Here is a 26,830-nt window from a genome sequence, read left to right on the forward strand (position 1 = left end):
TCTTTTTTTATGATGCATAAACACACTTACTCATTTGGCGAACATTTGGCATTAATTTGAACTTTACACAATATTAAATGGGCAAACTGTAACACAAGTTATAAGCCAGAATAGAAATTTCATAAGACACTGTGGCTGCAGTGTTGTTGTCAGAGAATATTTCAGCATGTTTCTTTAATCTCTGATGTCACAGTCATGTTATGAGAAATGACAGATTTCTCCTTTAAGTATTAAGTTTTTTAAAAGAAAGTTATTATGGTGGATGTTTGCCACACGACCATCACGACTGCAGGACGGTTTAGTCACTACAGTTCATCATAAGGACCTGTGAACATTTTTGCTGTTAATAAAAGAGATGCTGAAAAACTTATGAGCTCAGGCAGGCGCTAATAGCTGGATAGTGAGATGGAGGCAGATAGATGGAGATGGAGGGAGCGAGTGTGAGAGAGGGAGGAAGATAAAGTGAGGCTAAGCCGGGCTCCGAGGGCCGGCCAGTGATTAAGGGATGGGAGGGATGAACACCAGCCACTGAGGGACTAGTGTCTATCTGTGTGAGTCCATGTGAAAGCGGGGCTGAGGAAAAGCTCAGAAACAAGAACCCACTGTCACGGTATCTTAGCAACCGTCTCTGTCTCCCAGGTGACAGGGACTGACATCACTTCCTGTTGGTGAGTGTGTATGTGTGTGTACACAGTGTCCAAGTGTAAAAAAAAAAAAAAAAATGCAGAAACCGGTGCGTGAATGTGTCATGAACGTTATGTGTGAGGTTGAGCGAAGTTCATGTGCTTCTCCTTGCGTGTTCGGCTCGGCTCGGCTCGGCTCGGCTCGGCTCGGCTCTGCAGCTTCAGCTTCAGCTCCATCAGGCAGGTACACGACAGGATGGTGCTTGCTGGTGTGCAGGATTTAACTTGCATGCATCAAGCATGCATGCGAGGGCACGTTTCGAAAGCAGGCTGTAGGCATATATTTGGAGTATCTGCCATGTGCGCATGCGGTCAGCCTGATTGTACGTTATGCCAAGGGAAACATGGCCAACTGATGCCATCTGGTAGGACTACTTGGCACAAGGGGACTCTCTATGGTTCCACGACATATTGGAGTAGTTAAAATTAACACTGTGACACTATTTGGCAGAAAAAGACACTGAACTATCTATTACTATGTCTATTTCAGTCTCCCTCTCACCTTAAGGGTCCAAGCTGCATTCACACAGGAGGAGGCAGGACTGTGGAGACTTTGGCTGGACACCATCAGTGCAGCATCATGTGCATGCATCGACAGCAAAACATCCTCACAATGATAAACAAGCTTCAGTCGTCCAGTCACACTCAAATTTTATTTTATACTCATAAAACAACTTTATCAATAATAATAAAGAAGAAATCTAACAGAAAGAAGTAAAATCTCAATTAAAAAAGGAAAAAATAACACTTTATCAATGATAAAATGTAAAACTTATAGAAAAGTAATGTTTCCAGAAGCATAAGATAACTGACTATTCCACTGGTTTGGTTTCTACCAGTGTGTAGCATGGAGGATTAGCGTGCTGTCGGTTTGACCATTTACATGAAAAACTAATGCTCACATTGTCTGCCCCTAATTAACTTCAGCTGCTCGGTGCCGTTTAAAAAAAAAAAAGAAGAATCAGAAACTACTCATGGTTCATTCCTTAATTATGTTGAACATTTGTAGCAATGAAGCAACAGAGCAGCTGTATGAGTCCAAACAGGCTGCGAAGATTCAACTAAAAACTCTGAGCCTCCCCGAGTCCACGGAGCTCGATCAGATGAGGTCCATGAGGATTTCATCCTCCATCACGCTGGAGACTTGGGGCATCCCGGGCTGCGGTACAGCGCCTCGCTGACCCCCAGACATCAGGATCTGACCTGCGCACGGGTTTGGGACGTTTGGGAGAAAAAAAAGAGCAAGAGAGAGTTAGAAGAGGGATTCTCTTTATTTTAGAATAAGTCAGACTTCAAAGCAGAAAAGTGAAATCTAAGATACCAGTGCTGCCATGCTTCCACAGAGGGCTACGTTATCAGTGTTAAAATAAAAATATAAAGTTGGGGTCTTTTCGTCCAGCTGCTGAGGAGTGTTACAGATGTAGGGGAGCAGACATGATCACTGATGTTTCTTCCCTTCTCTCAACCAGATATGCCAAATATTATAATTCTCTACTTTTTTAATAAAGAATGAAACAAATAAATACATTTAAACCTAAAAAGGAATAAAGAAGACAGAGTCATTTTGCCAGTGATCATCTGTAAGATGCATTTAAGTACCTCTTAAACTGATGTAATTATGTCCACTTTCTAGGATAATGTTCCTCCTGCCCAATTTCTATTTTATCCAGTTTTAATTTAATTTTGTCTTGTCTTTTCTGTGCCTGTTATTTATACTTTTAAGCTGTCTTATAACTATGTTGTTAAAAAAATAAACAGTTTTAGAACTACATAAAAGTCAATCAACCATACAATAAGTTTGAGTTGTAGAATTTAAAATGACAACTACAGTTTAAAGTCACATTTTTCCTCTAAATCTGGATGCATTATTTACATTACTACACAGCACTGTTTTCTAAATGACACTCCCATGAAGCCATCTGTTTCCATTCATTTGTTAAGAGGGTCAACTTAGAGTCACTGGAAATGTGACTGACGTCTGTAAACATCGAGGTTGTTTACTGTCACGTAGTTTGAAATGTTTATGTTGTGCATGAATGTACAGCCTCAGCGCTCAGGCATCCTGGTCTTTGAAGTGTCGATGATAAGTCTCCAGGAAACAAGTATTAGTTTGTCAGATAATCAAACATGAACAACAAACAATAAGTAAGTATATGTGAGGATAATGTGGACCGTTTCTTTCTTTTTGACATATTGCTTAAAATAACTTCAAATCAACTTAATGCATCGGAGTTGAATGATGTGAGATGCAGAGCGAATCACCTGTCAAGACACAAATAGCAACCAGTGACTGACAAGAGGTCTGAGAGAACCTGAATCTGCAGTCTGACTGGTCATAACTCTTCTACAGAGCGCCGTGTGTTTGTCTGAACGGGACAGTGGTCAGACCACCAAAAGAAATTCATCTTTTAGCAATAAAAGTATTTAAAGCCGGAGCTTCAAACCAATAAATAAATACACAAAAATAAAGTAGCTTTGACAAATATCAATTTGGACAACACTGAGGTGGAATATCTAACTAAAGCAAGTTTCTGCAAATGTATTTTAGATACTGATGGCTGCATGTGAAATGATGGAAAAAACTTAAAATTTGCAGAACAAAAAAAAAAAGTGCTTTCTGCCGTGGAGGATAATCTGTAGTTAATGTGATGATGAGAACTTAAAGTACAACAGCTCTTTAAGGTCTTTCTATATTCCACTTTGGATCTCAAACATTTCCTGCAACGTGAGTCTTTGAAGTTGTTTTTAAATGCTTTAAATATCAACCTTCGATGAGAACATTTCCAGACCTATATTCTAAAATTTCACGTCTACTCGAGTCAAATTTCTGGTGGGGGGGTGCTTGCTGACCTGCCAAAGGCTGCCTCCACTGGCCCTGCATTTGAGCCCCCCCTCCTGGTGTCGGATGGACCAACTGCTGCCCTAAACCCTGGTGAGACATCATGCCCGGCATGTGAGACACTCCCGGCTGCTGCTAAGAAACGGAGACAGAAGAGACACGTTAACCTCAGTTACAGTCACTCAATAACCTCTGAGACATTTATTTAACGGCTGATTCACTCGGACGTTTGCTGCTCTCTTACTGGCTGCTGCTGGCTGAGCAGTAGACTGCGAAGCTGTGGATTGGCTCCTGGGTTTGAGAGCCGGAGGAGGGAACCCTGGGGCGGGGCTTGTCCGCTTTGTGCGACCTGGTTGGGTGGAGCGCCGCTGACCGGCGGCTGCTGGTTTGCTGGTCCAGCTGCTCTCATTGTCATCTGAAGGAAAGTTTAAGATGTTTTAGAAGACGGTCACATGTTGGCGAATGTGTGGAGGAGTGGCCACCGCCTGCTGAGGCGAGCGACACACACGTCTTTCCTATTGGCTGAGGCTGCAACTCTTCAATTCATGCATGTGTGATTAAATTAATCAAAAAAACAGAGTATTGCATAAGCATTTTCAAAAATTCTAACACGCTGTCTTTGTCACAGAATTTTTAGGAATGACTGTCACACTGTTACTGGTTTATTAATAATGAAGGAGTGTTTATCACCTTAAAGGAATAGTTCATATTTTTTGAAGTGGAGTTTTATGAGGCACCCATTGACAGTCAGTGCATTAGCTACTAAAGAAGGAGAGAGAAGCTCAGCATTGTGCTGCTGCAGACAGCGTCAGCAGAAACACATACTTTAGCCACATAAATAAAGGCCTACCTGTAAAAAAAAAAAAAAAAAAAAAAATCAATATCTGTTCAAGTGTACGCTATACTTAAAATTTTCACAGCTTCACCTTGGCACCTGACAGCCCTTTATTTTACCACTGCATTTTCTCAACTGTAGTACTTCTGTATTGCTACACATGAGCGTGCCCGCCTCTGCTGCACCGGATCCCTCTGCAGATCAGCTGTTTGGCTCAGAAAGCTGCGAGATCAGACTGAAATCAAACTAAAGATTCCAGAGTGTCTTTTTCCAGGCTGTTCAAGTGTCCTGGTCTCCATAAATAAAGTAACACAGCCTGCAAAACGGTGGTTGTCTAATAGTCATTATGCAATAAATTGTGGTGAGAGCGAAAAACTGACTTTAAAGACAAATCCTGATTGGGTCCTTCTGGTCTCGGACGTTTTTTTCCCAATTTATTTTCAGAATATTGAAAACGGTCTGCAGGACACCAGCATTCAGTGCAGCAGGAAGCTCTGGACGGTTGGTGTGCTGGCATCCTCTGACTCACCGAGATCCTCAGGTTGTTTTGTTACTATTCCCACTCATGGCAGCGGTAGCTCTCCCGGTCTGTGGACATTGGCTTACAGTTCACACATCTGCAGCAGCAGGTAGCTTGAGCTCTTTCTTGGCCTCCAGCTCTGCCTCCAGTTTCTGCAGAAGTTTCCCCTCACTCTCTTTTGTTCATTCTGCAAAACTTCTTCCACTGTATCCTCCGGTTCATTAAGGTATCCTCGTGTCTCCGCGGTGAACTGTATTTTGTTGTTGTTGTTGTTGTTGGCAGAAGCACTCATTTTTATTTTCTTGTATTTGTCTTCTCTTGTAAAACTGATTTAACTCCGACTCATACAGCTGATCGTGCAGCACAGGCAGGCGATCTTATGTGTAGGAATACACAAATGCAGTGGTTGAGAACAAAACAAACAGGAATTTATTTTATTTATTCATTTATTTGTTAGGTAGGCCTTTATTTATGTGGCTGATATATGTTTTTTTGCGGACCCGTCCTGCAACAGTACAATGCTGAGCTTCTGTGCTGGGACTTCTCTCTCCTTTTATAAAAACTGAAGGTGCAATGATTGGCATCTACTGCAAGAAATGCACTGATACAACCCCACTTCAAAAAATCTGTACTATCCCTTTAATTTTGATACTAGTGAAACCATTGCCTACAATGTTTTAGATGACATTAATGCAGACTTTGAGGACAAACAGGCTGTACAGTGTGGATGTGAAGCATCATGTTTGGACCGGGTCTATCCTGTCACCTCATGCTCAATGTGAAGTTTCTGTTTAATAAAATATACAAACTTATGCATGCATGTTATTCATGACATATGTTTGTTTTTTTCAGTTGCATGCTACCAGAGGAACATTCAAGGACTAACATGCTGAGAGGAAACTGTCCACCAGCGTGATGCTGAGCAGTGAGATGGGAGTGAAGGTGTGTCTGTGTTTGTGTCTTTTTGTGCTTTTTTACAGTATTCCTCACTGGAAAAAAAAAACAAAAAAACAGTATGTCTACAAGTTCCACAAAGAACAGAATCAACTTAACTTAACCCTCTTTTACATGATTTATTACTCACACATGACAAAAATTCCATATGGATTATATATCAGTTATATTCTGGGAAGAAAATATTAAAACCATTTGGGCTTCTTGACCAGGAATGTACACAAAAGTAGACCAACATATAATTTGGGTTGGATATAATTATTTCTTCTGTTAAAACTATGATCTCCAGTGCAATTTATGCTCTATATTTTTATTTAAAAAGTATCTGAAATGAAGAAATATATAAATGTAATTAAAACTGTAAACATTCTTTCAGAGTCGGCTCGTGCTGTGCAAGTCAATGACAGTCTGATTAACTGAATGCACACAGATCACTTCCATATTCACGTGGCAATAAGTTCATTTTAACATTTTACAAAAAAACTTATCATGTCTAAAGTGGATTTAATTATGAAAATTAAAAGTTAACTTGCTCCAGATAATATTTCACATCTTTTCTTGAAGTAATTTTGCCTAAATATTGAATAATGAGTCAACTTCAGGAGCCTTCAGATCATGACTTTCTTAGTGTCATGTATCCATAGTAACGGTAGTGCAAACAGGATTTCCTGGCTATGTGATGCCATCAATTATTTGTCCTTTCAAAGTAAAAGACCACGACTAAACTGAAACATTGATTTTACATTCCAGCCTTTTAGTAAAATTGAGATAAAATAATTGTTGCGATAGGGCAACACCATGCAACAGAGGGTTAAGGGTTATTTCTGACACTACATACGATCAACATAAATACCTGTGGACACCCTGAACACATGTTGCTTGTATGTTAAGAGGCTACTGCAGGTCTCACCATGTTGTTCTGCCTCTGCTGCTCCTCCATCATAGAGACCTGACTAACAGGGGGCATGCCCACCACCACAGACTGGACACAGGACAGATCAGAGAGAAGGAGGAGTGGGGAGAGTGATGGAAGTGTGAAAAAAAAAAAAGAGGACAGCGGAGGAAAAGGGTTACCGTTAAGGCATGCAGAAATCAGCGGGCACCGGAGCAGTAAAGGTGTCAACAACAGGCAGTGTGAGAGGGGAACCGGTGTGGAAACACAGGCAGACATGCCAGCACAGAGTGGCTTCATTTACCTGCTGCTGGACGTTGCCATGGGAGACGGGAATGGGGCCAGGGGCCCTGTTGAGGAAGTTCTGGTTGGGGGCAACCTGCCCGGGCTGCATCGGCCCCCCCCCACCACCCAACTGCTGCATAGAAACAAGAGAGAAGGTGAAACAGCAATAAGGCTATTTTTCCGACAGTGTCATACAGAACAGAACATTTTATCAGCTTTATTTATGGACTCAGAACACATTCTTCTCCAGCACTGCTCTGCCTCACCTCCATACTCATTAACACCTTAAAGTTGACGAAATACTTATTTTTTCCTCTTTCCAAGTTTTTTAAAAGTTCGAACAAGCGACCCTGACACCAAAGATCTGATCCCAAAAACATGGCAGTCTAGGGCCGAGCAGAAAGTCCCATGAAACGGAAAAAAAGAGGGAACTAAAACAGAAAACTCAGCTGCAACCATGGATCCAAAAAAGTTGCAACACTGCGTAAAACATAAATAACACAGAATGTAATAATTTGCTGATTCTTTTTGCTCATACTGACCTGAAAACTAAGACTAAACTAAGAATATTTTTGAATAAAGAAAAGCAATAATGGCACACTAAAAAATAAATCGTCAAGACGAGGAAGGAAAAGCTTAGAAAACCTTTGTTATAGTAGCTAAATCATTTAAAAATAGTTTTAAATATCGGCTGTGAGAAAAAAAACAGGAAGAAGGCGTTATTATATAGGTGCAGCTACACCTCTGTTTTAAAAAGCCACTATAATAAAAGCTTTTTTTAATTTTTACTTCCTCGTTGCTGCCATTTATTTTTTGGAGTGTCTGGACTACTTTTGTTTGATTTTAATTGAATTAATTTCATGTTTACACCATTAGGTTTTACTTAAAATCATTTAACAGGAAAATTAATGATAATGAAATCAAAATTGTTCAATTTTTTTTTATAGGAATCTTCCTCACAGGCAACAAAGCAGTAGTTACTTAGGTTTTACTGTCTTTGTAAAATCTGACATGTTTACTGGTAATAAAATGTTGTCTTCTTTTATAAATTTAGTGTTTGTTCAAACGCCTAGCTGCTAAATGTTGGCAGGAAAGATGCACTTAAAACAGACCAGCCAGCAGTGCAGCTTTCCTGCTGAGTGTTTTTTTTAGGAAAAGACAAACGACCAAGGAATTTCCGTAGCCATTTTGCAAAGTTTATCAATTTTCTGCTCTCAAAATTGCACTTTTTTTAAAGGGAGTCTTGGTGTATTTGTGGTTACTGGTTCAATGGTGAAATCAGATGAAACAGACACTGTGTTCACAAACATCTGCCGCTTATCACGGCAGCTCAGAGCCCAAACTGAATTTGCATTACAGTCCTTCAACGCGGCCCAGATCTTTAATATCACAATCCAAATCACATCCATGATGTTAACTCCTCTAATGGAGCGCAGAACAAAGTTTTGATGTGCAGGCAGATGGAGGAGGTACGCCGTGTAAGATCCATGGAAAAGAGACGGAAACGGGTTTGTAATTAAGATTTAAAATTCATTTGTGCTGATTAATGGGACTCAGCGGGTGGACATCCCGCTCCACCAGAAACATCTATAAATGCACAGCAGGGTGCAGATTCTAGGGATTATTTTTCTAAAATCTTCTGATAGCAAGTTCATTAAAATCAGCTTCGACACAAGTCTATATCATGTAAATAATTCAGCGCTTCTTAAACAAACTGTACACTCTTCAATCAGTTATGGATTCAGACTCTGTCCACCTTCAAACACTGAGTGTAATTCATTTGCCAAAAAAGAGACAAAATGTGCAATAAACAAAATTAAAGATGATTTGACTCATCAGCATTGTTGTATTTTAATTATTCTACAGACATCGCAAAAATATTGTGATTTTTATTTGCCACGATGTTAAGTTAAAATCTAATACGTGACACTTCATGTAATAAATAATAATTCACACCTGTAGTTAAAGCTGATCACTTGTTAACAGCAGGTGTAAACGGGGCCACTGTTACGACTCAGGTAGAAAACCTTTTTGAAAATCCGATTCCTGTGCAGAAACAGAAGTTTCTGTTCAGTCTACCGTTGTGTCTGTTCTTGATTGTGTTGATGTTGTACATCTACGAGCCTCGCCCTCCATCTTGAAGCCTCTTGACTCTGCGTCACAGCGCACTCGCTCACGATGCTCCTCACAAACACAATGAGTTTGAATGGGTTTCAACAGTTTACTCAAACACTCTGAATGCTGCTTGTGATTGTTTTTTTCTTAATGTGTAACCGCTGGTCTGTGTACGTACAGCACATTGTGTGTTTGCTGTACATTTCTATGTTTGCGCTGTTCATGTCGAAAAAGAGATTTTAATCTCAACAAGACTGTTTAAATAAAAGATTAAATAAGTAAATACTCACAGGACTGAAAGATTTACTGGTCGCTATAATTGTTCTTCCTCTTACTGGCCCCAGTGTGAGTGAAAGAGGACAAAGTCCTCAGGCCTCTTTTTGTGCCAAAATGTATTCTAAAGTTCAGCTGAAGCAAACATGAGGCTTAAGGAATCTAAGTTGGACAAATCAAGTGGGAAAATTCCAAAGTTAAACTCTTTTTAGCACCAATGCCGTCGTATTTTTGCACAAAACGAAGACTGTTGATTTTTATCCCACATCACTTACACAATGAGCATGTCTGTACTGTTCTTTTAAAATCCACTCTCATTTTAAAGATCTGAACCAACAACCCTCTGCATTAACACATTCTGACATGTTTGTATCTTCATAATGAATCTGTAACCTATATTTCCCAGTGAACATATTTTCCACATGTAATGGATGTTTACTGTGCCAACAGCCTTGACAGTGTCGGACTCAATCCAAATATTCACCATCTTTCTTCGTGAATGTGCAGATGGAAAGCAAACACAAACATGGATGCAATGATACACCAGTGGAAATTTAACTTCAAGCACCACCTGCTGAGGTGTTTGCCATTTTGGAATTTCACAGTTTAAAACAAACAGAAGTTTGATGACTAAAAGCCGACAGCAAAGTCTAGAGTGAAGGAAGTCATGTACAAAATCCATCCGATGTTTAAATGCAGAGTGAAACAGAAAGGAAGCAGCCTGTGGTTTTACCTGGAGAACACACCTGTAAGGAAGACTCTGTAAGATTTCCCACTTTATTTTGTTTATTATCAAATTAAACTGGATATCTTTGGATCTTTGGACGAAACATTTAAAGACATTGCCTTGGACTTTGAGAAACTTGCGACTGCAATTTTTCACTATTTGTTGACATCGTCTGGACGTAGCAGCCCTAGATTAAACATGATTAACTGTAGCTGCTATTGTTATCTGATAACCGCTGATAAATAAAACAATTTGAGCAGCGGCAAGTAAAAATCGTCCCACTTGCCCAGCCAGGCAACTAAAAGAAACCCCAAAACATTAATATTGAACCCTGATTTTATTTGCAGAGTCAGGAACTTAAAAGACAGATAAAACTGCTTAAAAAGGCAGAAAGCAAATCTGTGGTGGCTCATGTGTTTCCACACTGAGGGAGAGAAAAGGAGGAACGACGGGTGTTTCATCCCTCCTCTAAACACAAATTATTAACTACAGACTCAGATAAAAAAAGTGTGATGGAAAAAAAAAGCACCTTCATCCATCCATCTTGCTGAATCTGAACAAATCACCCTGGGATTGTGCTAATGCACGGTGTGTTTTCAGACCAACAATAACAGCACAACGCACAGCTTTAGGTCTTTTGAGGGAAATAACAAAACGGCTGCCTCTTCCTCTCCTCTCCTGTCTATGATTTATCTCCTGTCTTTAACCCAGTAACCTGTAAAATCCCGGATCACGATTTAGGGCCTGCATCGCTTTTAAGGGAAAATATTCAATTTTGTCTCGCTGTAAACAGAACACACTGCAATCTTGTTCCCGAAGAATGCCACTCCAGGGCTTTGCACAGAGAAACCTTAACTAGTGGTCCAAATTGAAATTTTAATTACGTTAAGATTGCTGTAGCGCTTCCCTATTAGCAATGCAGCACTGAATATGTGATGATACACAAGAGGCGGGAAAAAAAAATCTTCATTACAATTTCATGTCTTCTGCCTCCTCTAAACACCCTGATGCTCAGACACACACAGCTTCAAGTTACATATAGAGCCAACGTGCTTCTGCGAAGACATAAAATTAGCAGGGTGAGTAAACAAGCGCTATTGCCGCTGATGAGAGCAGACCACGAGGAGAAACGTAATCTAACTCATGTAAACCTGACAACAGGCTTCATTTTTTAAATGGAGACAGACCGCTTCTCTGTGAGTGGATGCTGCATTGTTTCAGAGCTCTGCAGCAGCATCCCTCCTCGCTGGATGCAATAAGCTGGAGTGGAGCCCTGTGATGGAAAAGGCGGCTAATCCAGAGGACACATTTTAAATCACCCTGTCTCCAGAGATGAAGATGAGCAGAGAGGGGAAGTGAAATTTTCATGTCATGTGGACGTGGCGGCAGTGTTTGTAACCTGTGATGAACTCAGTCACGAGAGCTGGGCTCCCTCCTCCTCCACAGACGCTGGAACGAGGGCGGCTTTGTCTCCAGATTTCCTCATCCTGTCCCAAAAAGTTGGCACACACCGCTGCCACTCCATCGCTTCTCCTCAGTGCGTCTCATGTAAAGTTAACGCGTGGCAGCCCCGACTGAAAAATTCATATCTGCCAGAGCCGTTCTTTGTTTAAAGCTGAATTTCACAACTTTCAGCCTATAGCGAAGATAAAGAGGCAACTAGTGAGAACGTTTTGTTTTTATCAAATTCTCTCAGCTGGGATGACATTAAACTGTACTGAGAGCACTCAGGCTGCAACAAACAATCATTTTCATTATTGATTAATGGGATGATTTCTTCTACAATTTTTTTCTCTGCTTTATAAATGTAAGAAAATTGTGAGAAATGTCCATCACAGCTGCCCAGAGCCCAAGGTGACATAATCAACTTGCTTGTTATTTTCTGATCAACAATCAAAAACCCAAAGATATTCAATTTCCTACCTTAGCTTTAAGAAAATGGGATGGACATGTTTAACTGTTAACATTTTTTAGAAGCTGCAGCCCCAGATTAAACATGACAGTTAACTATAGTCTTTGTTGTCATTTGATAACTGCTAATAAATAAAACATTTTCTACAGGGGTAAAATAAAATGATCAATAAAGTATTTCTGATTCTGATTCTGACGAAGTAAAGTTTAAAATCCGAGCTCTGCATGTTAACACATAAATAACAACCTCACACATTAAAAAAATGTTTGGGAGACAATTATGCAGCAGATTCATCATACAGACTGTATGATGACTGATGTGTATTGCACCTATATCAGTGGCAGCAAACAGTCTAATACTGCAGCAGGAATTTAGCTAATGCTAGTCCCATTAGCCTCTAGTAGAGTGAGAGACGTTAGTGGCTGCTGTGAAGATACCGGGCTCGCTAAATGAAATGTCAATAACAATGCACCTTAATGCCGTAAACAATGCACCTCAATTCCCGGGTGCTCCTCGATAATACCTTCTCATTATCACCTCCTTTTGGTCTCCCCACTCCACACTGAAACCTTCCTCTCTGCCCACCGGCTCCGCTTTCCTCCTCGCATCGCCACTCACCGCTCTGTGCTGCTGGACCTGCTTGTGGTTGGTGATGACCTGCCGGATGCCGTTGACGAAGCCACTCTGGTCGTTGGGGATGAGGCCCATGAATATTCTCTTCTTGGATGAGTAGAGCAGCATCAGCACCCGCACTTCGCAGGGAGAGGTTGTGTGGGGGAAGTGGACGCAGCCGGCCTGCGGGGAGAGGAGGGTCACGGGGCAGATGAAGACCTTGACATGGGACTCTGTCGTAATTATGGGATATGACATAACCTACTCTTGAGCTCCTTTGCCCAATCAAACATATCGGTTTTATAAATTGAATGCAAATGGTATTAACTTAATTCATACTGTGCTTCCCTGGGCTGTAAATCAAATTCAGGCAAAAAGGCAGAGCTCAGCTGGACTGAATACTATTAATTCTCAGTGGTATGACCTGATTAACACTGTACCACTCTGATAAAACCTCTATCATTATGCTAGCTTTCTGAAGCTAAACACTGAAGATGTTTTTGTCTGAACTGATGGCAAAGCATGTTTAAAATCACATTGAAAGAGACTAAATGTATGGCCTGGAACCCCCTCTAGAGTCTTCAGCACAATACTGCAAGACAGCTTCCTGTTCAGTCCAACTACTGGACAGAGGAGGGACTTGTACTCAGTTGCCATTCATGGAAAATGTATTGAGGCGTGCTGAATGATGGATAAGTTTAGGGACGTGGAGGGAACACACATTTCAGGCTCGGGGAAAGGTAAAGTGCCTTAAAACTTACAAAACCGTTGGCCATAATGCGGTACAGGCCTTTCAGCGACTCCACGTCTTTGTTGGTGAAGAGAAACTGAACCATTCGAGAGTTTCTGAAGAGGTGACCTAAGGTTGTCTGCAGAAAGAGCAGGCGAGGAAAAGGGCTTAGTTATGGATCATTCATAAACAAGTCGCTGCCGCTGAGTTTCACAGACTGAAACAAAAAGCCAAAGGAAATGTTCTCACCAGGAGCTGCTGTGGAATCAGCTGCATGATGAGCTTCTGTGGCCACTGGTCTGTGTTTCTGGATAAAGACACAACAAGTGATCATGAAACAAACCGCCCTTTATTACAGATAAAGTCCACAGTGTTTGATCGGCTACTCACAGATTTTCCCCTTGGTTAACGTGCACTTGACAAGGCAGAGAACGAGTCAGTTTGGTGGTTGCATCCATCGCAGAGGGAGCTTTAGGCTTCTGCACGCATTAAAACAGAGAGAAAGGCACAAAAATGAGAAGATAGAGTCTGAAGAACACCTGCAGGAGCACATGGCAGACATTACTTTACAGGTATTATAATAAATCTTGAGTGACAGGTTCCACGTTCCACTTCTTTGCCCATTTTTGGATTAGCTGGGAGTTAGCAAAGTCCGGCACTGCCAAGATGGTGATGGCTGTAGCCACCACACTGTGAGCTTCACAGTGGCTCTTCAGAAACGTCTGAGTGACGTCAGAGAGGCTGCGTTCACTCTTTATGATACAGTCTGTGTTACTGAGTCTTGTTCCCAGGTCGGTCCGAGCCACCAACCCAAAGCGTCGGTATCTGACGACCTGGGAATGAGACTCAACAATCAGCTGTTTCTTCCAGAACTGCTTACACCACCTTTAAGTTTACAGTGGACATCAAGTACAGTCAGGGACACCAGACACTGTGTGGTGAAAAAAGAACTATTGCTTTTCACACATTGAAATAGTTTTAGAAAAATTCACACCTCCAGATTTTCAACTTTAAAGGAGACTGGATGGTGTGTTTGAACTGCTTCAGGATCACAACACCAACAGTCCCTGAGAAAAGAGCCTCAAACAACTGTCCAACCTCAGTTTCAGGAGTTATGGTGGTCAACATTTTTACTCTCTCACATCTAATCCAATGGAATTGAATTTGTATTTTTGTCTGCATGCGTTTATTAAATCTGGAAAATCTTATAATAGCAGAGGCACTGCCTGATTATGGGGTGCACGGGTTGCTGTTGTGATCAATTGGTGCCCATTACACTCCTGGCGAGAGTTGTTTTCACATTCACACATTATGAGCCCATTATTTCCAGTGGAGAGAGCGTCTGTGTCCAACAGGACTGACAGGAGGTGAAGTTACAGTCGTAACAATTTCACTGTAGAATACAGGGATGTTACTAAAATACAATAAAAAAAAACTAGATACCGTACAGACTGTGGCAAAATTTACCATGATATTACATGGTAAAGTATTTTATTTTAATCTTATCTATCTTTATTTTTATTTGTTTGTTTGTTTGGTCCTGTTGTTTTGTTGTGTCTGTGTGAAAAAAAAAGTAAAAAGAAAAAAAAGATGCATGTCAACTTTACTTTTATTTTAATGTAGAAAACTTTAAGTTAAAGAGAAAAAGAAATGTATGCAAAATAAAATGATGCACACATCAGATTTATTATTTAATAACGGACATTTATTAGAGTTGTCATTTTTCTTTGGGTTTTAGTATTACAATTAATATTGTATTGTGGACTTTTTATCGTGATATTATCTTTCCGTGAGTCTTTTGTATCCTTACATCTGTGGTAGAAAAAAGTAAAAAATCGAAGGATATATCTGAGAGGATCGTTTCTGACAAGTTACAGAACCGCTAGTATGACTGTTTACATTACGATGTGGTCCGCAGCATATTATGTGCTGCTCTTTGTTCTATGTACCATCTCTGAAACTGCTGTTAGTACTTTCCACTAAAACACATTTATCAAGAGCACTAGACTCCAGCAAGGACGTCCTCTGTCACCTTTGTTGTTTGTAACATTCACGGACACAATATCAAGGTGCTGTTAAGGACTCTTGATGTTGGAGTGGCCCCTCTGCTACATGTGGATAACGTTCTTTAGGGTGTGTCTGCCCATGAAAATCAACATTTGCTGTCGCTGTCTAGATGAGGTACAGCACCTGAAATCCTGACATCACACAAGCTTGATTTGCACAGTCAAGGTGAAGGCGGAGCATCAGTCCCAAGTGAAGAAGGCCTCGGTAGTTTCAGTTTATTAATGCTTTTACACCAAATTCATGCAAACATGCAGATTTTTTTAAATGTAGCTAAACTTGCAAAAAAAAAATGTCAATTGGTCCTTTTTGCACTGCCTGTAGACCCATTTGCCTTTTGGTAATTTTGAAAAACCAAGACTCAGCACACGTCTGTGCAAGAGAGCAGAGAGAAAGACGTTTTTAAGTGTCCGTATTCAGCTCACTGTACTTTTGTAGCTTCTAACTGAACCTCTGTGGTTTTTAGAATTAAATACCAGTGGTCGCAGACTCCGCTGTGCTGGGCTGACAAACCAAAGTGTATAAAAAAGGAGCAAAAGACTCAACAAGCCTTTGTTGCTGCCACTGAAAACAGGGATGAAAATAGTGTGACTTCTGCAGGGTCACCTGACTCAGGACTAGATGCCGATTGCACCATTAGTTGTTTTTTTTTGTCCAGTGTAAAAGGGGCTTATGAGACAAATAAGTTAAGGTGAGGTGGTTCAGCTGAGGATGCCTCATAACTGTCTCTGTGTGGAGACGCTGTGGGAATTAACTACTGCTGAACACAACGGGGAAGACCCAGGGCATGCTGGGGGATTACATCTTCCAGCTGTCCTTGGGAGCAGTTTGAGAATATTGCTGAGGGAAAGGAGATGTGTGCAGCCCTGCTCAACCTTTTTTGCCACTGTGACCCCAATCAGGACAAGCAATTAAAAAATGGATGGACAGATGGACTTTTAAAGACCTGCAGATAACCCGCTCCTTAGAAAAATGTCAGGAATGAGAGAAAAAAAAGGACTACTTTCTAAGTGCATCAATACAGCAATCCCACAGGGGGAAGCCGGCACTCTTCATCTTCAGGGCATCAATACAGGGTCAATGATCAATCAATCACATATTAGTCAGGCCTACTGTAGAGCCTGAGCCGTCCATTACAAATGTATTGTGCTGGGCGTTCCCTGCAGACAAATGGGTTATTTATCTCCAGGACTCGCTAAAGCAGGAATGAAAAGGAGCCTGACAAATGGACAGTGATAAAACGGTCCTTTTCAAATGCATCTACCTTAAATTAGAGGTGGATCTGGGATAAAAAATAATATCCACAAAACAATTCTGCAGAGTTAACCCACATTTTAGACAACAAAAGGTTTCAGAAATTAACTGATTGAAATTCAGCCAAAACAGAACGAAGTGCATTGATAACACTGTACTCAGAGCGAGCTCCAGCCAAGTGTGTTGGCATCCCTTGTGAGAGTTTTTTATCAACAACTATTTCTTCAAACGAGTTTTTGGGTCTGTAGTGTAATTCTCCTCAACATTACAGATTACTCCAGGAGAGAATCATTTACAGAGTTGAAAGCCTAATGAGCGAATGGGAGGAGGAAGTGGCAGATTACGAGCAATGCTTCATACATACTGTACATGCTCAATATTTAGAATTTCCTCAGTTTCCCACTCTCATTTAACTGACTTAGATAATTTTGACAAACACAAGAGGGAGAATGAGACTGTAGTCGATGGAGGCGATTGATCCGAGTCCGTCCACTAAACACAAACACTTGAAGACCTCATGAGTGTCGCATAAAAGCCATTAACATCCATTTTCCTGGCTCAGCACGGGCACTGTAAACTAAATCGATTTGACCTTGAGCTGGACAAATAGTTGTAGGACGGTAAAATGATGTGCAATTAATCATGCTGTAGAATAATCAATGACAGGTGGTTATTAAGACTCACAACAGTGATAGGTCCTGGACAGCGATGATGATCACAGTTATCGGGTCCTGCTGGTTTTTATTTCGGCTGTCTAACAGTAATACAGACTTTACAGCAACGTTAACTAAAACAGCACTGCGACAATTTGGGAAATACTCTTATTCTCTCATGCAAAAGAGCTAAATAAATGCAGAACTCCTACATATTCTCGATTTCAAAATTTCAAACTTTGCCAGACTAAAGCTGGGAACCAGTGAACAAAGATGGCTTTCACTTCAGCCAAAACAGTTTTAATCCTCAACGCTGGTTTGTGAGGGCAAAAAAACCCCACTTAAAATGTAGTTGATAAATATTATAAGTGATTGTAATTAAACCACAGAGATTCGTCCTCACAACACTAAGTTTCTAATCTTGCTTCAGTTTACGGCTGAACCCACTCTGCACAAACTCAAAAACAGACAAACAGAGCGTTACCTCCTGCCACTCCAGAACACCGGTCCATGCTACAATCTTATTGGCCACGCCTTGCGGCTGTCCAATTGGATTTGGGTTCCCTTGAGCTGCAGACACACCAGGCTGTCAAGAAAATAAAAGAGCAGACATGTCACATGTGGGGTGCTTGAACAATCTAAAACCACAACACAACTCAGAGTTAGAAATATAAGTGCACTTGACAATTCAAGGGAAGAAACAGACTAATGTATAATTTTCATTATGTTAATTACATAAAGTATTAAGTTCTGTAGAGCTGACTGAACTGGAACATTGTTAAATATTAGATATGGATAATAAATCTATATAAGTATGTTGTACTACTAGAGAGGAGAATAAATGAATGAACAGGAAAACAGAAAAAACAATAACTGTATCCACAAAGATTTTCGAGGGAAAAGAGAAACAGAGTCTGGTTTTGATCTGTTAGTAGTACTAACATTTAAAATTCATTTTGATATTACACTTCAGACAGCATGTTAGTCTGCAAACTCAGCTCTAGGCTGCTGGTGCTGCGGAATTACAGATTAAAGTCTGGGCTCTCTGATTTCGAAGTCGAGCAGGGCCACTTATATTTGAAAATATCAATATGATTTAAACATTGATAGTGTTTGGGGGTGAGAAAAGCAAATAGCGTCTTCAGCTGAGTGCCATGACTTATGTAAACTCCACAGAATGTTGACTACGTATAAACATAATGTTGTAGGACATTAATAGAAGCAATGTACAGCAAACATTTCACATTACAGGATCCAGTCACCGAGCAGAGACAAGTTATCCAAAATGTGTTTAATACAGTTTTTATAGAGGGTTCCTGCACCTTTTCCAAAGTCAAATTCAAGCACTTTTCTTGCACTTTCAAGGTGCAATTTCAAGCTTTTCCAGCACAACTTATACAGGCTCTATATATACGTTCAAAATGATTGGGCCCTGTTTTATTTCAGTTTTAAAAATTGTCACCTGTCTGTAAGTTGACTTGACATCCTACATAACCTGACTGAGCCAATAGAAAACAATCACTCAAACAATTACTGGACAGACACTGAAATTTCATCTTTTTTTTTTCATTTTCAAGCCAACGCTCATTGAAGTTGCAGCCTCCAGTATTCTCAGCCTCCTACTCACGGCTCCAGCAGAGGGCTCGAATCAAACAAATCACACTAATGGCTCTATTATCGTCCTAAATGGATGTGTAAACGGACAGATGCGCACGCCACGGACACCTATTTGTTCTGTTTATGCTACTTTCTGGAGTCCACTTGGAGGACACGTTCCAGCGCAGCGGATCTGTAGTGGCTGCAAGGAAAGGTCTGTGGGTGAATCTGTGCAGAAACAACACACTGGCGGCTATGCGAATGTCTGCAAAGAGCCTACGCATGACGACGATATTCATGTCACACAGACCGCAGTGGACGCTCGCACACTAATCAAGGCAGAAAACTTAATGCCAGTTTAAGTGCAGCCACATGCGCAGAGTGGCAAACGAGGCACAAACAAAGTAGTCTTCATTTTGTGCAATTAGGCTCTGACTTATTTTATTTATTTATATAAAAGGGAACTATTCAGTCAGAATGTTCAAGCATTTTCAAGCACTTTATCCAAAACACAAGTACTTTTCAAACATGTTTCCTTACTTCTAATAACTTGTGTGATTGTCCTCCCAAACACGTGTGTCATTTTGAACTGTGTTAAATTTTGACGAATGAATGAATTCTGTCTTTAGTATCAGCTTTGTTCACATGAGGTCAACATTCTGTCTTTTGGAGATCTAGACTGTTGCTGAATGCTTTTATAACCTCACGTCTTGACTACTGGAACTCTCTCTATGTGGGAGTCAGTCTTCCCCGCTTCGCCTGCAGCGACTTCAATATACAACAGTGAATCTCTTCACTGGCACCAAGAAGAGAGACCACATCTCCCTTGTAGTAGCATCCCTTCACTGGTTGCCAAAGAAATATAGAATTGATTTTAAGATTCTTTTATTTGTTTGCAAAGCTCTGCATGGTTTGACACCAGCCTGCAGACAATGGTTACAAGCTAAGTTACAGATCATTAAGTTGCTGTAGTGGAAAACGTCCTCAAGTTTAGTGTCGGTCTCATCTAAAAGGACAAAAATAACAGATGTCATTGGTGTAATACTGATTATCATAACTTACCATGTTGGGCTGTGCTGAAGGTGCTGTGGGCTGATTTGCTGTGGGTTGCTGCTGAGGTGGTGCCTGCGGCTGCTGACTGGGTACAGGCTGTCCTTGGGGCGGGACTGGCTGCTGCTGATTGGGAGCGACTTGTTGCTGCTGCATCATGGGCTGCGTTGCTGTGGTGACTGTTGACATGCTGGGCGGATTGAGCTTCACCCCGGGGACTGACGGGATGGTTGGCTGACTGGTGAATGGAGGACCTTGATTGACCATTGCTGGGACTGGAGGAGGGAGAGCCGAACGCAACAAAAATCAGGACGGAGAACACTTTTTAAAGGTACAGTTCACACAAAAACCAAAAATACATATTTCTCCCCTGGCCTGTAGTGCTATTTAGCCATCTAGATTTTTTTCTTTTGGTGTGTGCTGCAGAGTTTTCGAGGTATCGGCTGCAAAGGTGTCTCTCCAATATAATTTGAATTTGATTTGCTGTGAGCATTTTCACATAGGAACTATAATTCTTTCTAGCAGAAAGAAAGTAGTTCCAGTAGATTCTACCACAGAAAGAAAGTAGGTCCTACATGAACAACTGCTCAAAAAAGGTGTGCAGATTATCTTGTGTAACCAGGTCATGATTTTTGTGATTTTGAGTGATGTTTAGTCCTATGATATTGAAGTGTAGACAGACATCTCTTCTCAGAAACTCACACCAAAAAAATCTAGACAGATAACTAGCAATACACACCACAGAAAATATTTTTTTTGAGTTTGGGGTGAACTGTCCCTTTAAAAACAACAGACAGTTGCTCTAAAATGACCCATTCTGACCTTATTTTAATTTCTACTAATCCAAAAATCCTGTTATTATAGGTCACTGCGGGAGAGATCATCTAGAAAAATACCAAGAAAGGTTTTTAAAAATGGACAGCAATACCATTTTTGATATTAGTTTTCCACAAGAAAAGGGACAATAAGTTTTACTGTAATATGCACAAACACAATTACATATACAGTATGCAGACATAAAGACTAAAAGCTCAGCTAACATAAATTGTTCACAAAGGCCCACAGAGTCCACTGGTAACTCACAGCGACTCTTCTGGCTGTTGGCTGCCTCCACGGCCATCTGTGCAGCCACCTGAGCAGCAGTCATGGGGGGCGGATTCTGTCAGCAAGCAGATTAAAGGAAGACAATGCTGGGTAAAACGTTTTAGGAAAGGAACATAAACACTTCTGTCTGTAACGGAGCCAAAAGCAGGCGGCAGGAATTAGTCTCCAGGCAGCCTTACGCTGTGTGGCTGCTTGCCCATTACCTGATAAGGGTGGGTTGTGTTAATGGGTGGAGGGGGCTGTGAAGCACCACCGAGAGGCTGACTGACAGGCAGCGACTGAGGAGGGAGGACAGGTTTGAGCGGCCCGGGTCCTCCACCTGAGGAAGCTGGACACAGACAGTGGGATGAGCTTAAAGTTCTTACACGGTTCTGAGATGTAATTTTAAGAATGCTTTAAAGTTCCAATGTAGGAGTAAAAGAGTGCTTCGCTGAAAGTGAAGGATAAGACATATTTACCAAGGAATTCACTCCCACTCACAGAAAAGTGTAGGAGTAACCATTAGGAAAAGCTCAAAAAGTCTTTATTTACGCCTGCTGTAACTACTGCAAATTCAAGGGTGAGTTCAAACCATCAATCACATCACCTCACAGTGAAGTTGTTTCTCCAGCAGCATTTAACACATGTGAAAATAGCAAATAGATTCTTAAAAATATATTAGTATAGGTGTGATTATAGGAAACAGCCCACAGTCAGATAAAAACAAAATCAGGCTGGAGCTTGGAAGAAAGTCCACTGCTGGTAAAGGAGGCACCTCCGAGAAAACAAATAAGAAGAAGAGCAATTTAGCAGCACAGTGAAAAGCGCAGACAAACAGAGATGCATGGAAAGAGATAACAACGTTAATGCCAGATTTACCCTTGTCATTCGCAGCCCTGACAAATGCAAAAAAAAAAAAAAAAATGGTGTAACATCCTATCAAAAGTGTGTCTGGAGATAAGAAGCTTACAGGAAAGCAGCTGCTTCAACTGGGAAACTATAAAACCCGATGTGACTATTCTGCATGTTGCTACATACAACCCAGACTCGACGCAGGCGTCATGTTTTTACATTATTACGCTTTTATATAAAGTTTACCCACCTCCCAACTTTCTTTATCATTGTGGATGTACAATATATTGCAATTTATGAAACAAGAGAGACCGTACAAGCATTCCTTAACTCATCTTCCTGTCTGAGAAAGTGTGTGCTCGTCTCTGCCTCTATAATGTAAGTTAAGCATTATTCATAAAGCACTTACTGCAGCCATCTAAGATCATGACTGTGTACTCAAAATGAATTCAGTCAAATAAATATGGTAATTAGCTTATTTTATTAAAGCTGCACTGATTGTTTTTGGCCACTTGTGGGCAGACAAGCTCCACGACCAGCTGACAGACAGAGTATCTCCCAAGTTGTTAACCTACCAACATTAGCTTTCATTTAGTATGTAATCTGTTAGCTCTGGTTTGGTCTCCAGTCACACCAGAGAAAACTGTATTAAGGATGGGCAATATAACTGAGTAGTTGCTAACTTCATCTAATGTTTAATGCTGATCAAGATACAGTTGAACAGTTTTATCAGGGGCTGTTTGACAGATTAGTGAAGAGTGAGTGATGTTTTTTCAGTTCTGGGTTGTGAAACAGATATCTGCCACCTGCAGGGTTTTGTGATAACGATGATCCGTATTGGAGTTAATGAAGGAATTAACTGCTTTACCTGAATGTAAACCAGAAAAGATTAAACTTATTCCAAGAGACAGATTCAGCCTAGAGTGCCAAAAAACATTACAATAATCATACAATAAATACTGTTAAAAATATCCTCATGCAGTTCTGTTTACTTCAGAAGACATTTAAATTAATTTGGACAGACTGCTCTGAGTGCAGCGGCCCACCAGAGAAACAAGTTGTTAAATGAAGTTTCTCACCAGGAAGCGAGATGCCCCTGACCAGGACCATGTGGAAGGGGTCCTGACTGTAGTCTGGATGAGGTTCAACCGCACCTGCTACCGGAGACGCCCGCTCAAACAAAGCCCTCAGCGCGGGCAGTTTCCGAGGAGCCACTACAGAGAAGTGAATTCCTTTCTAAGAAATATGAAAATAAAATATATTCAATGAAATACATTCACTTTGCTTTTTACCTATTAAATAAAATAAATCAAATACAAATATTATCACATCACAGACACTACTCCATTCACAGAATATTTATACAAAAAAATAATGAAGCTTGTCATAAATAAGTAAGAATCTAATCAGTGATAACTCACATCTCTAATGATTTTGACCAAGTTGTCTGCTGTGCAGCCGGTGTAGCTGACACTCTCCACAGCAGGAAGCAGGTATGGAGGAGAGTTACACAGCAGCACACACACCTTGTGGGTTTGACCTCTGGAAAAGGTAGAAAGATAGAAAGCAAAGATTTGAGATTTTCATCCCCAGCCGTGACCCTGTCAGAGTAAATTATCGACTGAGCTGCTTCAGTTTATGGAGGATTTTTTAAAAGCTCAAACGTAAAGTAAGAATTTTGATGACATTTTGTTTTTTGGAGCCAACTTTTGGAACTATTGGAACTCAGTTGCCAAAGAAGCTAAAATGCAGTCTGCAGATCTGTTCGGTTTGACAAAAAAATAAGGATTGCCCACTTGGCCAGGGCAAGTATAAGGCTGTCGACCACCTGTCCAATCAGCAACTCACTTTATAAAAACTAATTAAATTATTAGGGGTGTCATATTTTTTTTCTCCATCCCCACAATTGCGGCACCCAGCGTGTCCTAATAATAAAATTTATTAATTTTAAAAGAATCACTTAAAAGTCAACACAGCATAAATTACCTGCCATTATATCACACTTGATACCATAGAGACTTTCATGTTTATTCATATGGATCTTTACAAATCAAGACTTTATAGTCTAACAACTGAACTGAAAAACTGACATCTTCACTTCACTTCACTTTTTACATTTTTTACAATTTGCTGACATTTTATAGACGTTGCAGCCCTTGATTAAACACGACGAACAGCTTTAGTCTTTGTTGTTATTTAAGAACCTCTAATCAAACAGTCTGTGTCGGGGCAAATAGAAACTGACTTCAGACAAGCAGAATTCTGATCCACTTTCTCGACTGGACAAGTGGAAAAAACAACACCAGCATTAAGCATAACAGCTGCTTCAATGGAGACACTCAAGATATTCTTGTCTCTGTGGGTCGACATCAAACAGTGAGACATCATGAATATCAGTAATGTAGTGATATCTGTGACATCACTTCTTTTGCATAATCAAACAAAAACAAACTACAACAATTTTGTCCATTAAAAAGGTTCTGTTCCCCTAATCGTTTCCACAGATTAACAGGAGCATTAGATTCCCTCATAATGATGCTTCCACTGGTGTGCAGTGATTGTACTTGAAAAAGGTGCAGACTGCTCCAAGGAATTAGAGAGCAATGTGAAACCAAAAGACTTACATTTGCTCCCTCATCTTCTTAAAGTCGTCAAAGAGCTGCAAGGCCACAGAGAGTCCCTCTGCAATTAGACTACAGCTTTCTGCTCCACCTCCCATGAACCTGTGTCCAAAAACAAAACAATTTAATATTTACAAAACAATGCTGCGATAAAATAAGGCAGAATCAATATGTAAGAATGTCAGCTTTGTTATAATTACTTACTGGATGCTGTCAATCCACGAGACAAACTCAAAGGCGGAGCTGGTTGGTGCGTGACACTGGACGTATGACTCAGGAGCACAGTCCACTGTGTTGAACACAACAAGACCGTACTGTGTCCCTCCATACTAGAAGGGCAACACAAACAGGAATATTTTTTAGAGATAGTAACAGACCACTGATGAAAAAAAATGCATTGAAACATAAAATATAACACTCACATCTCCACCAAAATCTGTTTCTGCTGGGGGCCCTCCATTGAAATATCTAAGGCAAAATAATAATATTGATCAAAAATAAACAGGCATTTTGACATGACATGAATAAAAGAAATCATGTAGCAAAGGGGGAGTGTTTTAGCTCTCTTACTCAATAGCTGGAAGTATATAATTTTTCCTTAGAGATTCAAAGTAGGGTCCAAGATTCGCCGTCCCTTCGATCACAAACACCACATCAGCCACCTGGTTGGCTCCAGGCTTAGTGGACGGTTCCATGAGTGCCGAACCTGCCACCATGGATCTGGACGAGATCATATCGTGATATGGCATTAGTGTTGTCTTTTCCTGATGACAATATTGTCTTAACATCAACGAATATCAATGTAGAGGTGTTTGGACAAAAATATAGTGATAGTGACAATAAATCACCTTAGCCATTTTCACCCTTTGGGGTGCACAACGTGTCGTCAATCATAACCTACATCACCAATAATTATCAATAATATTATGATAGTTTTTTCAGTTATATCACCCAGGCCTAATGTTATCGGTATCCACTATGAGAAGCAGGTAATCATCGACTTTCATATCGGCTGAAAAAGAAAAGCCATATCGTGCATCCCTAAAAAATTATCAGTAAAAGTATTAACTACATTTACTTTCTAAGTTTAAGTTCTTAACTCAAGTGCAACTACTTTAAAAATATATAGTACAAAATACATGATACTACTTACTGCAGTGACAATAATCTGAGATACAGAGAAAAAACTTTTTATTTTCCTGTCTTGGTTAATATTAAACCCATGTAAAGACAGATCAAACTTAACAATTATCACTGTAATATTCACTGGACACATTACATTGGTGGGCAACAGAATAAATCACTATAAAAACTTAAGTTTTATTAAAATATGCACTGTCTGTTCCTTCAAGTTCTGCTGAACTCGAGAGAAGTAATAAGAAGTCAGGGAGCTAAAGTTACTGTGTCCTGCAGCTAGCCTGGCTAACTATTAGCCACCCGAACTCACTGCTAAATCAAAACAATAATTTCTGACTAATGATCATAATAAAATGAGTCTATTTCAGTTGCCCGGCGAGATAAAATGCAAATGAAAGCGAAATTAGCCAAAACACCTGAGCTGCGCAGATTTTCAGACTGTTAGCTGGTTGCCGTCAGTAAACGTCAGTGAGCCTTTTGAGCTAACATTACTAAAATAATCAGAACCTGCCCGCCGCCATCTTGTTAGAAAGTGTTGTGCACTGACCTGGTGGTTCACGGCTGCCCGTCGAGTCGTTGGATCAATCAAACGCGAATATAACAACAAAAAAATCTGTTTGAATTATCAGCACTGACTGCACAACACTGTTAGCATACGCGTTTGTTGTATTTTTGACGGAAGTGACAAAACGACCAGCCCACATACGTCACGCCTTTTTCTTCTTCGTCTCTTCTTCTCGAATTGAAGCCGCTCCGGGGTGCAGTGCTGCCACCTACAGGCCAAAACCTGAAATCACGCGACATAACAGGGGAGACCGGGGAGGGTTGCAATACTTTTTGTATTCAACTCAGTTACTCTCAGACTGTTTGAACCAGACCAACCAAATCTTTATATGTTAAATATACATCCTGTTGCTAATCATCTGTAAGAAAGATATTAAATAACAGAGTTATGTTTGTTTATATCTAGAACATAGGCCTGTGGTGAGTTATAGGTCATTCAATAACTCAAGATGATCTGTGCATTAGTTAAGCATTAATAAATGTATGACAGTTAACCAGTTTTGTAAACTGTTACCTATATGTGTAAAAGCAGCTCTGAAAAAATACAACTAATCCAAACAAAATAGTTCAGCTGAGAAC

General features: G+C 40.4%; 1 protein-coding gene across 1 annotated transcript; it reads right to left on the reverse strand.

Annotated features, from left to right (window-relative positions):
• Positions 1 to 1,317: 1,317 nt before the first annotated feature.
• med25 (mediator complex subunit 25) lies at positions 1,318 to 26,375 on the reverse strand. The gene is made up of 21 exons (XM_084743819.1): positions 26,235 to 26,375; positions 25,121 to 25,270; positions 24,973 to 25,018; positions 24,755 to 24,879; positions 24,554 to 24,652; positions 23,351 to 23,471; positions 23,009 to 23,165; positions 21,302 to 21,426; positions 21,078 to 21,153; positions 20,007 to 20,269; positions 17,833 to 17,934; positions 13,768 to 13,856; positions 13,627 to 13,684; positions 13,409 to 13,516; positions 12,654 to 12,830; positions 11,992 to 11,994; positions 7,028 to 7,141; positions 6,742 to 6,813; positions 3,767 to 3,937; positions 3,534 to 3,654; positions 1,318 to 1,886 (listed from the first exon to the last, which is right to left on the reverse strand). Exons 2-21 carry the CDS (start codon positions 25,264 to 25,266, stop codon positions 1,783 to 1,785), a joined length of 2,277 nt encoding a protein of 758 aa, XP_084599945.1. The 5' UTR covers positions 25,267 to 25,270; positions 26,235 to 26,375; the 3' UTR covers positions 1,318 to 1,782.
• Between the last annotated feature and the right edge of the window lie 455 nt (positions 26,376 to 26,830).

Source organism: Lutjanus erythropterus, chromosome 19 (genome assembly GCF_056507025.1).
Source record: "Lutjanus erythropterus isolate fLutEry1 chromosome 19, fLutEry1.hap2, whole genome shotgun sequence".
Taxonomy (NCBI): domain Eukaryota; kingdom Metazoa; phylum Chordata; class Actinopteri; order Lutjaniformes; family Lutjanidae; genus Lutjanus; species Lutjanus erythropterus.